The sequence below is a fragment of the Cherax quadricarinatus genome, chromosome 7, assembly GCF_038502225.1.
Source record: "Cherax quadricarinatus isolate ZL_2023a chromosome 7, ASM3850222v1, whole genome shotgun sequence".
Lineage (NCBI taxonomy): Eukaryota > Metazoa > Arthropoda > Malacostraca > Decapoda > Parastacidae > Cherax > Cherax quadricarinatus.
In genome coordinates this window covers 60,331,446-60,347,600 of record NC_091298.1, presented here as the reverse complement: position 1 = coordinate 60,347,600, position 16,155 = coordinate 60,331,446, and the positions used below count along the sequence as shown (strand labels likewise).

General features: G+C 37.4%; 1 protein-coding gene across 2 annotated transcripts in view; it reads right to left on the bottom strand.

The window, feature by feature from the left end:
* Positions 1-507: 507 nt before the first annotated feature.
* Positions 508-16,155, bottom strand: part of LOC128686900 (zinc finger and BTB domain-containing protein 14) — a 407,181-nt gene continuing 391,533 nt past the window's right edge. The window contains exon 5 of one of the 2 annotated variants that reach the window (XM_053774157.2): positions 508-2,690. In XM_053774157.2, coding sequence (XP_053630132.1) covers positions 2,367-2,690 — 324 coding nt within the window. In that variant the 3' untranslated portion in view covers positions 508-2,366. Of the gene's footprint in view, positions 2,691-5,455; positions 15,262-16,155 lie in introns of those variants that run through there. The other variant, XM_053774159.2, reaches the window with a different exon arrangement.

Sequence of the window (16,155 nt, the reverse complement as noted above, 5' to 3'; positions counted from 1 at the left end):
AACAACAAAGATACCTAACTGTTGCTCATGTGTCTTAACCTCTCACAGTCTCCTAAAGGAAGGTACCTCGTTCAGACTTCCAGTACGACCTCAATGACTTAGAAACCCCTAACAAGACCATTGATTTAAGTAACTCCATCAATGTCACTGTTTCTTGGCAATTAGAAGTTACAAGAAATGGCACTCTGAAGAACCATTAATCAACATTAATGGCCTCCACATGAAGGATGAAAAGAAGAGAAATATACATTTTGACATATTTTATTAACACTAATATGCCCATTTATCATAAAAACTCAAAAATATTCATAAATAATTTTTTTACATTTGCATAAACTACCATTATCTATACAACTATAAATATTGAGGATTATATATAATATATATATATATATATATATATATATATATATATATATATATATATATATATATATATATATGTATATATATATATATATATATATATATTATATATATATAAATACATACATACATACATGAGTACAGGACAATTTGTAATTACCTTTTTCGTAGTTACAGGAATAGATCTATAGTTGTGTTCTCTCCATGTGTTTGTGTGTGTAATCACCTATTTGTGGCCCCAGGGGTCGATTCATAGCTCCTGGCCCCACCTCTTCCCTAATCACTACTAGGTGTGTGTATGGAGGCAAAAATGTGGTGTTAGGGAAAGGCAAAAAAAAGTATAAAGATGAAGATAAGGGAGAATAACATAGGCAGAAGATAGCATAAGAGAAGGATAACAGGAGGATACCAGAGAACAGGGTAGTACAGCATAAAATTTGTATTCTTACAGTCATGAGAAGAGCTAAACCCATAGGGGTCATACAGCACGTGAGAATGGGAGGTAATCAGGGGAGAGTACTTCTAATTCCTTGGATCAAGAGCCCATCAGAAGCATCAAGAGACCCTCTGTCCCCCCCCCTTCAATGGCATAAAAGGAGGAAAATAGCATGTAAGGATAACATAAAATGAAGGAGTATAGCATAAAGAATGACAGGACAGAAGGAAGGTGGATAGCAGAGAAGGATGATGTCATAGGAGGAGAAGACTAACATAGAAGAAAGAAGGATAGCATAGGAGGATGAAGGATAGCATAGAAGGATGGATGATAGCCTAGATGGATGGAGGAAAGCATAGAAAGATGGAAGATAGCATCGAAAGATGGAGGATAGCAGAGAAGGATGGCATAGAGGGATAGAGGATAGCACAGAAGGGTAGAGGATAGCACAGAAGGATAGAGAGCACAGAAGGATAGAGGATAGCACAGAAGGATAGAGGATAGCACAGAAGGTTAGAGGATAGCACAGAAGGATAGAAGATAGCACAGAAGGGTAGAGGATAGCACAGAAGGATAGATAGCACAGAAGGATAGAGGATAGCACAGAAGGATAGAGGATAGCACAGAAGGTTAGAGGATAGCACAGAAGGATAGAGGATAGCACAGAAGGTTAGAGGATAGCACAGAAGGATAGAGGATAGCACAGAAGGATAGAGGATAGCACAGAAGGTTAGAGGATAGCACAGAAGGATAGAGGATAGCACAAAAGAATGGAGGATAGCATAGAAGAATGGATAGCATAGAAGGATGGAGAATAACATAGGATGGAGGATAGCATAGAATGACAGAAGATAGCATAGAAAGATAGATGATAGCATAGAAAGATAGAAGATAGCATAGAAAGGAGAATAGCACAGAAGGAAGAAAACAAATGCAGAGAAATGAGGCTAAAACAAAGAAAGTGATGAGATAGAGACAACAGAAAAAAAAGACAATATATACCTGATCCGAGAAAGAGGAATGGGGTTAGCTCAAACTCCTTGGATCAAAAGCCCTTCACCTGTATCCTTATTGCTATTTCAGTTTCACGTCAGACTGTAAGGGCAAGCTATATATTTATTTGTGATTATTCTTATTATACAGGATGAGAGGTAATCAGGTTTGTTTTGAGTAAGGGGAGGATAGCTGCAGTTCCTTGGATCAAGAGCTCTTCAACAGTATGAAGGCATTGTCACCCCTTGAAGTGGTGTATTTGTGAGTTCTTGTATGTTATGTTGTATGAAGACTGGCTATGTGTTTTTGTAACCTTGTCTACTCTCTGATAGCAATCTATTTTTTTTATTGTCTTATACGTAGTAGGTTTGTACACTGGCCAAATTTATCATATTCCTCAGGTCTCTTATACTGTACTGTGAAAAGTTGTTGTAGTGAATACTTTTCAGACAATATATTTCTCAAGAGACCTTCAGTGGCAAGAACAAGAAGTATACTGCCCCAGGTAAATGTGATACACTAGTCAGTATTATCTTCAGAGCATCTGCCAATACAAATAATTAAATGATGCTTATATCAATGCTTCACTGCCTTGCTGTGAAACAGACTCTGGATGCCTCTTGAATGTATGTGTCACAATATTATATCGCTGGGCACTTCTGAAGGGGCAAAAAGCACACTGATATGGTTTCTCGCCCGTGTGAGTCCTCAGATGCCGTGTCAGCAACCATTTACGATCAAAGCCTCGCCCACAAAATCCACACTCGTGGTACCCTCTCTCCATCCCCCTGTCAAAGCCCACACTTGAATTCATGCCCATGCCCAAGTCCAAACGGCCTGTGTGGATGCTGCCCTTACTGCCTACTGCGCCCATGCTGGCAGGAACTGCGTACATCTGCCAAAGGAGAGACGGGAGTCAGTCGACAGCAAATGGCACAAACAAGAGCTTATGTTATCTGTTCAATCAAATAATGTGTTTATTGCTTAAGATGAAATATCTGATCATGTTCAGTCATATGTTAGACATTAAGGTCAAGTTGGGTCATCATGACATGTCATTAGGTCAAGTTGGATCAATGGATTATGCAAAGTCAGCAAACTAGGTTTGATCACTAACTCATATAAGGTCATCAGGTCTTGTTGGAGTTTTAATTCACTGAATAAAATTACAACAAGTTAACCATTATGGTCACTGGAACATTAAATTAATATGATCAGGGTTAAACTAGAATTGTGTATTCCCACATACCTATATCCAGTAGTCTCCCTGTATCTGCAGGGAATATGTTTCAAGACCTACTGTTGATACCCAAAACCACGGATAGTAGTGAACCCAATAGTATATATAAAGTTTTTTGTTTACATACATACCTATGATAAAATTAAATTGATAAATTACATACAATAAGTCAAGAATTAGCACGTTTTCATTGATGGGAAGCACTTCTTGGCTTCTCTTAAGCCAGTATCACTACTTTTGTGCTTTGGGGCCATTATGAAGCAATTATTATTATTATTATTATAATCATGGGGGAGTGCTAAACCTGTAGGATTATATAGTGCATGTGAGGGGGGATGGAAGGTATTTAGGCTCAATTCAGGGAGCTGGAGCACAGATCCAATTCCCTAGATCAAGAGCCCCTCACCAGCATCAAGGAACCTCCCTTGAGGGGCATTATTAAAGAAAATTAAGGGTTATTTTCAGGCCATGGTAAACTGGATAACTGAAACCATGGAAACCAAATCCACAGATATGAGGGTTCTACTGTATATTTTAAGGAGGAATATCTGCTGAAAGGATATTAGAAAGTTTTTTCTGTGCAGATGGGTAGAACAGTGGAAAGGTTTACAAGAGGAGGCAGCAAGTGCCAAAGTCACTGGAAACTTTAAATATTATTATTATAATCACAACTAAGCAGTAAACCTACAAGGGTCATACAGTGCTGTAGAAACTTTAAAAATCTTTGTGATAGATTAAATGTCGAAAATGGCACCACAACCTTAATTGTGCTGCTGTAGCTACAAAAATGTAATCCCATTCTTGTGTAGCCAGTAATAAGATCATGACACACATTGTTTCTTCTACATAATCTCCAGACCTATCTATGCCCTTTTTCACCCTCAGACAATGTTTCAAACTTGGTGAAGAAAAAAACTGGTATCAAGCCAAGAATTAATATTATTATAAACAAAATTAAGCGTTAAACCTACCAGGGTCATACAACCTCAAGAATTAATAGCTGACTTCCTTTACAGTCAGCTGTGCATCTCTTAGACTTAGAGTATGAAAATCTCATTATTATTAAAGTCATTGGAAGTGCTAAACAAGTCATATAGAGCATATGGAAAATGAGGGCATAATTAAGTTTGTGCCAAATTCATAAAAAAAAAAAAAATCTGAAAATTTGAAGTGGCCAAAGAGTTTATAAAATTGTATTAAGTTTTGGAAAATAGCAACTGGATGTGATGTCACAGGTGAGCATTGCCCATTGCAACATCAGCCATAAATGCTATACAAACTTCTGCTCCAGTATATAAGGTCTGACTGCATACTTCTACTTTAGGATGAAGGACTGACCACCTATCAAAGCTGAGGGACTGATCTTTCTATCTTCTTGGAAAGCCAAACCCATATGGGTCATTTAGCACTGCATGATGGCAGGGATGAGAGATATGACAGAGAAAGAGGATCAGACAGGAAATGTATAGAAAGCAACAACTGATGTAGTAAACTGGAGTTAGTTAATACAATATATATATGTATATTTCTATATTATTATATGTATGTTAAGTACTGATAAACCTGTTGGAATCATGCTGCAAAGAAAGAAATGACAGAAAAGAGGCAGATGGATATATGTGTTGGCAGACCACCAGCAGCAACAGCCTGATTGACCAGGTAACCACTAGATGAGCCTGGCCCAGGGCCGGGCTCCAAGAGTAGAAAAACTCTCAGGACTCATCAAAGTTATACAAAAATGTTCAGGGAAGGATATTTACAAAAAAGAAGGATGGAGGGGTAAAGTCAGAGTTGATGCAGCAAATTTGAGAAATTAGAGAACTTCTATTGAAGGTTAGTATTCCAGATTTGGTATTACAGTATTCTGTTCAGAAACTCTTAAAATTGGAAGCTCTGACAGGCGCTCTTACCCAACATCAAAATAATCCACATCTGTTCAACTGCCAACTACAATAACAAAGAAAGCTTGAGATATAATAAATGCAGGAGTGGCAGTGGAGTGGTGATCTTCGTAACCTAAGATAAGATTTTGTTTGTATTTTTAACCCTGGAGGGTTAGCCACCCAGGATATCCCAAGAAAGGCAGTGTGTCATCGAGGGACTGTCTGTCTTATTTCCACTGAGATCCTCAATCTTGTCCCCTAGGATGCAACCCACACCAGTCAACTAACACCCAGGTACCTACTTGCTTGCTAGGTGAACAGGACAACAGGTGTATGGAAACACGGCCAATGTTTCCACCCTGGCCAGGGATCGAACCACAGACACTTAGCATGTGAAGCGAGAGCGTTACCTACCAGGCCACAGGCACCATATCCAAGTGACCACGTCATTTTAACCCTAGCATTAAAAAGAGGTAGCTTTGTCCTTGCTGGGACATAAAGCCTCTCAAAATCAAAAGATGGTATACAAAGAGAACATTATGCTCGTATCTTTTAATAATTTTCATCAACTCAATATTTACATATAATAAAAGAGACAGGGAAGCATAATAGAAGTACTTCTAACTACAAAATACAATAGTGGTATATACAATGTTTAAAATGCATGAAACACCTATCATTGTGAAGGAATACATTCCACATCTCAAGTGTATGTGAGAAAATTTACAACAATACTGTATTTTCATAAAATGGGGGACACACTCTTATACTGTAGTTACTGCAACACAATGATAACTAGTCATATAGAGTGTAATTACTGCAACACTATGATGACTAAAGTCTTATAGAGTGAAGTTACTGTAACACTGTGATAACTAAAGTCTTACAGTGCAGTTACTGCAACACTACAATGGACTTTAGTCTTACGGAGTGCAGTGGCTACAGTGACTTCAGCCTCAGAGTGCAATTACATTTTATTGCATAAACTGCTTATCACACTTACAGTACTATACATGTACTTTAATTTTTATCATAAATGAGCAATGTTTCTACTTTCACGGTTTTCTAACTGACAAAATTCAGGAAAATATAGAATCAATTTAAAGTACAGTATTTAAGACTTGCTATTATGAACAGTATCAAATAGAAAAAATTAATTTCCAATGCAGCAGCATATCTCTGCAGGAAGCAAATAATAAGCCCTCGATATATACCGACTAATGGGGGTGGGGGGATTGTCCGAGCTTTCAATCAGATTAAAAAAAAAAAAAAAAAAAAAAATTAAGTACACTACACACAATTTACACATACAGTGGTACCTCGGGATATGAACTTGAACAATTATGTAAGTGTATTTTTGGGGGTCTGAAACGGATTAATCTACTTAACATTATTCCTTATGGGAACAAATTCCTTTGGTACTCGAACAGCCTTCTGGAACGAGTTAGGTTTGTATCCTGAGGTTCTATTGTATATTGCAATAAGCATTGAAAATAAAGGAGATAAAAGTTCAGTATACCCTGCAAATTTTACACATTATTTAAAAAGTTTGCTGTATTGAGGTACATTACATTGGAGATTTACTTTTGCGAATACATGTACAGTTACTTCTGATGCAGACTTAGTTATGGGAGTAAAAGTAATTTATCACAATTGAATTCAGTTTACTCAAAGACCTGGTTGAAATGTATCGCATATGCTGTACTGTATGTATCTTATACAAATATTAGATGTTCATAATAATTAAAAAAGTAATCTAAACAGATATAATATCACATTTTCTTATGTTTTATACACGTACAGCCTCTCCTCACTTAGTGACATACTCGTTTACTGACGACTCAGACTTGCAATGGGCTCTCTGACCAGTCTGCATACCTAAATAATGTATATTAGAGCTGATTTCCTCTATCCTGTTTATTACAATATGCAGTACACTACTGTATAAACATTTAAAAATATACTAAAAATGTTATAAATAGTGGAAAGGTGGCATTAAAACAATATCAAAGATGGTTGACACAAACCCACTACCATTATAGTATGTTCCTTGCATGGTCTTGGGAATGGAATTCCACTGTTAAGTGAGGAGAGGCTGTACTGTACACATATTGTAACTGTACATTGTGTACAAGTACTGTACTTGTACTTTATGCAACTATCAAATACAGTGGACCCCCGCATAACGATTACCTCCGAATGCGACCAATTATGTAAGTGTATTTATGTAAGTGCGTTTGTACGTGTATGTTTGGGGGTCTGAAATGGACTAATCTACTTCACAATATTTCTTATGGGAACAAATTCGGTCAGTACTGGCACCTGAACGTACTTCTGGAGTGAAAAAATATCGTTAACCGGGGGTCCACTGTATTTCTCAAGTGCTCAAATATTAATTGCCTAATACTTCATATCATGTTATTGTGTGTACTCCCTCAGTATCTCAACGTTTCACATTTGCCAATTTGAATATCCACTATTTTGCTTTCTGTCCTAGAGTAGTGCTTCAAGGCAGATTAATGTGAGGGTAAACAGGGCAGTTTTCCCAGGCCTTCCAATGTGAGGGGCCTCGAGGCCCCTCACATTGGGACAAAAGAAATATAATGCTGCGTTGTGGATAAAAACACTGACGTACAGTTCAGGTCATGTAATAAGACACAACAGTATGTGCTTTATGATGTTTTATAAAGTTGTTTTGTTTACAAGACACTTTATCAGTTCACAACTGATGAAGTCCCTGGTGGATGAAACGTCTCATCAGCGATATGCCATAAATCACGTGTTGTGTCTTACTAAAATACTTGTCGATAAATATTTTCTTTTGTTGATATATTGATAAATGGCTTAGGACATTTATTGAAGACAAAGTTTTGTCAAGAGTGGCTTCTCCAGTCCTAATTAGGACTGAAGAATTCACTCTTTCCAAAATGTTTCTTTGTAATAAATTGTCTTAAACTGTTTGAAAGTATTTTTATCCACATTATCATTAATCATAAGCATGAACAGAAAGAGTAGAAAATCATTCTCTACATAGCATATGTGTTGCCCTTGGGGCCTCACTTTCTCTTAATCCACCACTGGTACTACCTGTTATCCATGGGCTCAGTTCATGCTTCTTCATCTCGCTTGTGGTATTATGGGGATTAACCCTTAAACTGTCCAAACGTAGATCTACGTTTTTTCAACATTTGAAAGTATGTAAAAAAAGTAGATCTTCTTTTCTTTTTTTTACATTTGAAAACGTGTAAAAAACTTTGATCTACTTTTTTTTTTGTTATATTTGAAAATATGTAAAAAAATGTAGATCTACTTTTGGAGCACTACGCATGTGAACGTAAATTTGTTTGGACAGTTTAAAGATTAAGTGTATGCGTGGCTCCTGAAACTGCAAAATCTGCAAGCTAGCCTCCTGGAGTCATAAATCATGTAATGTACAGCAGTGTATTAGGATCAGTGGCAGACCTACATTTTTGGGGCCCTGAAGCTTGAACTATTATGGAGGCCCCTTCACAACCCCTTCTTTTACATCAGACCCAAAACTTTTAATCATTGTGGATTAAAGTCACTTCTGGGGCCCTTCCAGGATTAGGAGCCCTGAAGCTTAAGCTTCATTAGTTTCATGGTAGATCCACCCCTAATAATGATGACATTATCCCTACATTTGACTCTCGGATCTGCAATTTGTGTATGTTGTTACTATGTGTCATGTGCGTACATTATTTTTGGTAAGTTAGATAACCCATTTTTCCTAGAAATGACTCAAAACAGTATAAAATATTTTAATAATACTGTTTGAGCAGGGGGCCACAGGTTCTAGAATTCATTCCCCCTTTTCCCATTAAAGTCAAAATTCCTTATCTGTAAATTTACTATCCATGAGCTTCTTGCTGAACCCATCCTTCACATATACTAATGGAACACAATACAGCATGTTAAAATTTGCTATGAACCTCGGAAAAATAAAATTCTGAGTAAGTGAGGGTGTGTGTGGGAAGGGGGGGGGGAGTGTGGAAGGAGGGGAGTGTGGGAAGGGGGGGGGGGATGTTTACTCAAAGCTAAAGATGCTATTTCATTCCTTGTGTTTTAGACTGAAAAGTAGATTCAGGTTTCTTATTATATATTCTGAGACAAAAAAACTGCTGACATATTGTAGCGGTAATTAGTCTTTTGATTTGCAATAATTTATTTGTATCGTTATTATACTTCACTTCCTTGAAGTTAGGGGGAGCAATGATGCCAGTGAACGACTACTGACTGCATGACTTAAAGCTATCCACCCCTTCCTTGGATTAAACCCATTTACCTCCTATTCTCCAAGCACCATATGATCCTCATAGCTTAGAGCTTCTCTGTACATATAACAAAAATAACTTATACCATTATTGTAGTCTACTCCACTCTGAGGTGTTATGCCAACAACACAATAAAAGGTGGTATTTCAGTCATAATGACATAAGAAAGGAGGAACACTGCAGTAGGCCTACTGGCCCATACTAGGCAAGTCTTTCTCAAACCCAAACCCACTAACAAAAATATCTGCCCAACCCATTTACAGTGTTACCTGAGGAATAAGCTTTGATAACCCCATTAACTTATGTGCAAGTCCCACTCAGATCCAACCCCTCCTATTCATGTACAGTGGTACCCCAAGTTTCGTACAGCTCCCAACTCGAACAATAATGTAAGTGTATTATTGTAAGTGCTTTTGTAAGTGTATTTTTGGGGGTCTGAAATGGACTAATCTAATTTACATTATTCCTTACGGGAACAAATTCGTTTAGCAACGGCACTCGAACAGCCTTCTGGAACGAATTATGTATGAAACTCAGGGTACCACTGTACATATCAAACTTATATTTGTAGCTACCCAAGGTTTTAGCTTATATGACCCTACTAGGCAGACTGTTCCACTCATCGACTGAAGACTTCTACTCATACTAATACCGGGTGATGGAAAAACTGTTGAAGAATACAGAAGTACTGGCCAAGGTCAAGAAAGCGCACAGGTAATACGTACTGGGTTTCAAACAGAATCGTCAATGCGTGGAACAATCTTCCGAGTGGGGTAATAGAGGTTAAGACCCTGGGTAGCTTTAAAAAGAGACTGGACAAATATGAGCGAGAAGGGCTGGGTTTAATTAGTATCTGAGGTATTGAAACTAATTCTTGGGAAGCTTTTGGAGAAGGTTCAACAAGTGGGTGGGTGGTTTTGATAAGCACCTGCCTTATATGGGCCAGTAGGCCTGCCTCAATGTTCCTCCATTCTTTTGTTCTAAAGGACTCAGAAGAGTTAATTAGGACTTAGACAAACTATAAAGCCTAAGAAGAGGAAACTACACCACTAGCTGCTACAAGTGTAGGATCAGTCAGGTTATGAGGGCTATGGGGGCTTGTAGGCCACTAGCAGCAACAGCCTGGTTGATCATGCAGGCAGCAAGAAAGTCTGGCCTCAGGTCAGGCTGCAAAGGTTCAAGAAACAGGTAAAATGTTGGTGAAATGAAAATATCATAACTTACAAAGGACTGGGAAGAGCCAGTTACAGCCACTACAAACTATACCAGACTAGCATTAGCAGCGGCAGCACTGGCATCACAACACATTATAAGCTACCTGGCAATACCTAGATGAAATTAGATTAAGTGATGAAAATGATTGTGCAGTTTTTGTTACTGTACCTTTATGGAAAGTGCTAAGCCATGTGAAACATTAAGAGCAGACAATTAATGAGAATCAATATTAGTTTTGAAACACGTTGGCCATCTCCTACTGAGGAAAGGTGACCCCCACTCAAAAAAAAAAGAAAGAAGAAACACTTTCACTGTCATTCATTCAATTACAGTCTTCCCAGAAGAGTGCTGACATCACAACTCCAATGACCCTCTGAAGTGCAACATCCTCAACCCATGTTCAGAGTACAGGTACCATATTTCCCACCTCCTGAACCCAAGTTTGGCTAACCAGCTTCCCTGAACCCCTTCATAAATGTTACTTTACTCACACTCCAACAGCATGTCTATTCATAAAAACCATTTGCCTCCACCCCTACCATGCTCACACAAGCCTGTTAGATGTCACACAGAATAGGAGAAATTTTTTCCTGGGTAGAGGCGTGGTTGACAGATGGTCAGCAGAGAGTTTGCATCAATGGGGAGAAATCAGACTGGAGGCATGTCATGAACAGTGTTCTACAGGGGTCAGTATTGGGCCCTTTGTTGTTCACAATTTATTCAATAAACGACTTAGATGAGGGAATAAATAGAGACATAAGCAAGTTTGCTGATAACACCAAAATAGGTCACCTAAATTCTCTAACAAGGACATGAGAGCACTCCAGGAAGATTTGAATAGACTGATGCAGTAGTCAGAGAAGTGGCAGATGCAGTTTAATATAGACAAATGCAAAGTTCTAAATATTGGACAAGAAAATACCCATGCTTCATATAAACTTAATGTAAATCTTAATATTACTGATTGCAAAAAGAATTTGGGAGTTCTGGTTAGCAGTAATCTAAAACCAAGACAACAGTGCATAAGTGTTTGCAATAAAGTGAACAGAATCCTTGGCTTCATATCAAGGAGCATAAAAAATAGGAGTCCTCAGGTTGTTCTTCAACTCTATATATCTTTGGTTAGGCCTCATTTAGATTATGCTGCACAGTTCTGGTCACCCTATTACAGAATGGATATACGTAAATACACTGGACAACGTACAAAGGAGGATGACACAGTAGATCCCATGTATCAGAAATCTTCCCTTTGAGGATAGACTGAGGGCCCTGAATCTGAACTCTCTAGAAAGGCGCAGAATTAGGGGGGATATGATTGAGGTGTATAAATGGAAAACAAGAATAAATAAAGGGAATGTAAATAGAGTGCTCAAAACTATCTAGCCAAGACAGGACTCACAGCAATGGTTTTAAGTTGGAAAAATTCAGATTTGGGAAGAATATAGGAAAGCACTGGTTTGGTAATAGAGTTGTGGATGAGTTGAACAAACTCCTGAGTACTGTCATAGAAACTAAGATGCTGTGTAGTTTTAAAAATAGGTTGGATAAATACATGAGTGGGTATGGGTGGGTGTGAGCTGGATCTGACTACCTTGTGCTAAGGTCTGAATCTGTGCTCCTTCCTTTAGTGGATGTGACCTGACTTGACTAGGTGGGTCATTAGTTTAAGCCAGGAGGCAACTTGGACCTGCCTTGCATGGGCCAGTAGACCTGCTGCAGTGTTCCTTCTTTCTTATGTTCTTATGTCCAAGTCCCTAGCACTAATGACCTACCTTACCCGCCCCTCTCTCGAACCCTTCCTGGGACACTCAACCCCTCCTTCCCTCCACCCCAGACTTATATACCCTCCTAGTTATCCTATTTTTCTCCCTCATATTTAAATGTTTAAACCACATTATGTATTATTAATATTACTATTATTTTTAACATGCTGTATATTACTTGGGAGGCACTAAACTAGTAAGGGTTATATAGTGTCTGGAAAATGGGAAGCAATTGGAGTTGATCTGAAAGAGATGGGTAACTCCAATTCCTTGGATCAGGAGTCCCTTCAGCATCAAAGTACTCTCATTGAAGGGTGAGCATCAGAATAAAACATACTGTACTAGTGTGTGCTCACTGAGACTGGAAGAACTTCTAAATTCATGATATAAAAAAACAAGCACATCCGATCCTTTATTGTGGCAATGTTTCACTCAGTGTAGAACTTTATCAAGTCAAGATCTGACTTGATAAAGCTCTATTTAGAGCAAAACAGCCACAGCAGAAGCTTGTTCTGTAGGTGTCTTCATCAGTGTTGGCAGTACACCTCTGTATCTGTATCCAGCACATACTAATGTTAGCAATGATCACTTTAGTTAAAAATGTAGCATACTAGGCTAGGAAGAGACAGTGTTGACATTCTAAGTGCCAGAATTTCTACATGGGAAGGGTTGTGGGGTGTCACTCTGGTTGGGAGTTGGAGGCATAAGTCCCATGACACCAAAACTGTGTATCAAACGTGTCAAGGGGGAGAAGTGGTAATTCAACTTAAGGATATACCAAGATAAAACAAGTTGGGAAAGATTAACAATAGCCAACTATTAATGTAAAATACAAAATTAAATTTACACTGCAATATGTTTCATTCTGTAGAGTTTTTTATATTAACACATCATCCGTTTCCAACTGAGGCAGGTGACCCGAAAAAGAAGAAACACTTTCATCATCACTCACTCTATTACCACTCACATTCATCATCACTCACTCTATTACCACTCACATTCATCATCACTCACTCCAAGTATCTATGAAGATACCTCACTAAACAATTATTTTTCATTGTACTGCAATTTAGATTACATTACAGTATGTTAGGAAGAAGTTAACTGTTATGCAGTCTTCGCATTAGTAGATGGAAGCTCATGGATTTCTTAATATGGATCACAATTTCAATAAAAAAAGGGAGGTTGCATTCTGGACCCCACTGACCCTGTAGTACCATATTAAGTCAAAATGTTTGTGCTTTATTGAGTCAGCTGTAGTACAAATGAGTTATGTAGCAGATGTAATACGGCAGTACACGTGTTTCAAACCGGAGAGCCAAGCTCATGGATGGTGGTATTGTACAATGGTGTAAGCATATCATGGCTCCAGGTGCCAAGCTTGTGGATAACGTTACACTACAGATCGTGGTTCTGGAAGTCAAATACTAAGACAGCCCCATAATAATACATAACAAGACAAATGTCCACAAACTCAGCTTGTTTATAACAGGCAGGACATAAAAACAAAATCTGTGTAGTATTTACAAATGTAAAAACCAGTGATACTAAATAGCACAGTACAGATGATTAAATTTTAAATTCTGTGGTTTTCACAGGTTTTTTGGTAGCAAATACCATATCCTCATTTGTTAATAAGTCGACGGATTTTAAACTCATTAATGCAGTCTGAAATTTTATTTGGTAACTAATGGTTTGTATTAATGTTGGTAAAATTACTGACAATGTGTTAGGCAAAAGAACACAAGTGCAACTAATGTGACATTTTATTGTGGCAACGTTTCACTATCCAGGAACATTGCCGACCCTTAATGGCTTGACAAAGCTCCTGGAGAGCGAAACGTTGCTACAATAAAATGTCACATTAGTTGCAACTGTGTCCTTTAACCTAATAACTAATGGTTTGTACTGATTTAGTGATGCTGGATATCCATCCTAGCAACACTGTAGCTACTGTTCAAATGTAAAACATAAAATAAAAACCAATTAATTTACTTCCGCTTTTACTTGCTATTCACGAGTGTAATGAACAGAAAAACAATTTTCATATAAAGGAACTTAAATTGCAGCTGATTTCACAAGAGTATTGGTAATGCAAACTTAACACAATTGTGGAAATACAGTAAGAGACATCAAATATGATGAAGAGGTATATAGCTTGTAGGACTTGATATGAGGAAAGTAATAAATATTTTTACTACAGTACAGTGGAACCTTGGTTTTCGTATGCCCTAGTTTGTATGTAAAACTATAGTTATTTTCTATAAAATGTATTTTTTATTAATATTTTTGCGTGTCTGGAACGGAGTATGTAATCGGATTTACATTATTTCTTTTGGGAAATATAAAAAAAAAAATTTTTTTTTATAGAGAATAACTAAAGTTTTACATACAACCTAGGGCATACGTAAACCGAGGTTCCACTATATTTATTAGCACAAAAAATTACAGCATTTATCGAGAACAATCAGAATTTGTGAGGACATATATTTACATTTGTGTGTTTATTTCAATAAATAATAATTTAATTATAATTCAGATTGTTATAGGAAGCTGCTCATAATGTTCAATTACTTGCTCAGGGTTAAAAAAAAAAAAGACAAATGATGCAATTTTTTGAAATATTTTTTCATAAAATTTTAAAATATCAACAAAGACAGTTAAACCTACAATTGGAAAGGGCCAGGTTTCTTATTCCTCTGCACAAGCACACTTTACACAAATCATTAAAAGATTAAGGAAGTGCCAGGATTTAGAGGTCTGCTGGTTGACCAGGATGAACATTCCTAATGTGAAGCTTCAGATTATTCTTCTGGTTGGTGCGGCGGTCACAGTAAGGACACCTGTACGGCTTCTCCCCGGTATGAGTTCGGATGTGCAGGCGTAGGTGATCTCTTCGTTTGCTTCGACGACCACAGAAGGGGCAAGTTAGCCCATCTATGCCCACACCAGGAGGGATGTGCAACGATGACCCTATGATTCCATCATCTTCGTTGTCAGTGGCTGCATTGTGTAGCGCCTGTGCCATCGTGAAGGAAGACAAGATGACCGGGCCACGCCCCACCAAGCCACGCTGCAACACAGACCACCGCCGTCAGAAAAAAGGATCACAGTAGAAATAAGCTAAATTAAAATTAAACTAAACAATCATTTATTACATATTTTCATTATATCATTAAGCAAGCCATGAAAACCTAACTTAATGAAGAGATAAACACGTGTGCACTACTCCAATATCATTATTAATTATATATTGACTAAAGTGATAGAGCTACAGTACTGATATTAGATGAGTATACATAAAATGGATGAGTAATTCAAAATGATGGCATTTTGTATGGACACTATATAGTACATTTTTTTCATTTTTAACCTTTGATTATCCTGTTACCAAGGGATAATTTTTTTAAAGTGATTAATAATGTTATGACATACTTAACACAATAATCACCATGTCAACATCCCTGGTAACTGGAGTATGATAAAGTCTGCCATACCTTTGAACATGTTGCGGTTTGAAGAGTTATTTGCCTTTCTGACAAGACAGCTAATGATAAACCTGCACTAATGATAAACCAGTGTGAAAAAAAAACAGTAAAAAAAGAAAAAAACAAAAAGGGTGTACAGTTAGTGATTTTGATACTAAGATCACACTCTACCATCATAAAAATATGTAAATTTGATAATACAGGAGATCCCCAACCTACAAACGTAGCATATACAAACATCCACACTTACATATGGGGCAGTAAGGAACCAATTATTTTTTTGAAACCACCAATAAACAGTACAAACACGTGTGAAAGCACAACCATCCTCTGTACTATTTTTGTCTATAAAAAAACTCATTTATAAGCTAAAACACCAGCAATGCAACTCGTTTCTAAATTGGGGACCTCCTGCATATCTAATTCAACATAATACTGTAAATAAAACACTTACATTGCAATACAGTAAATATGCATTT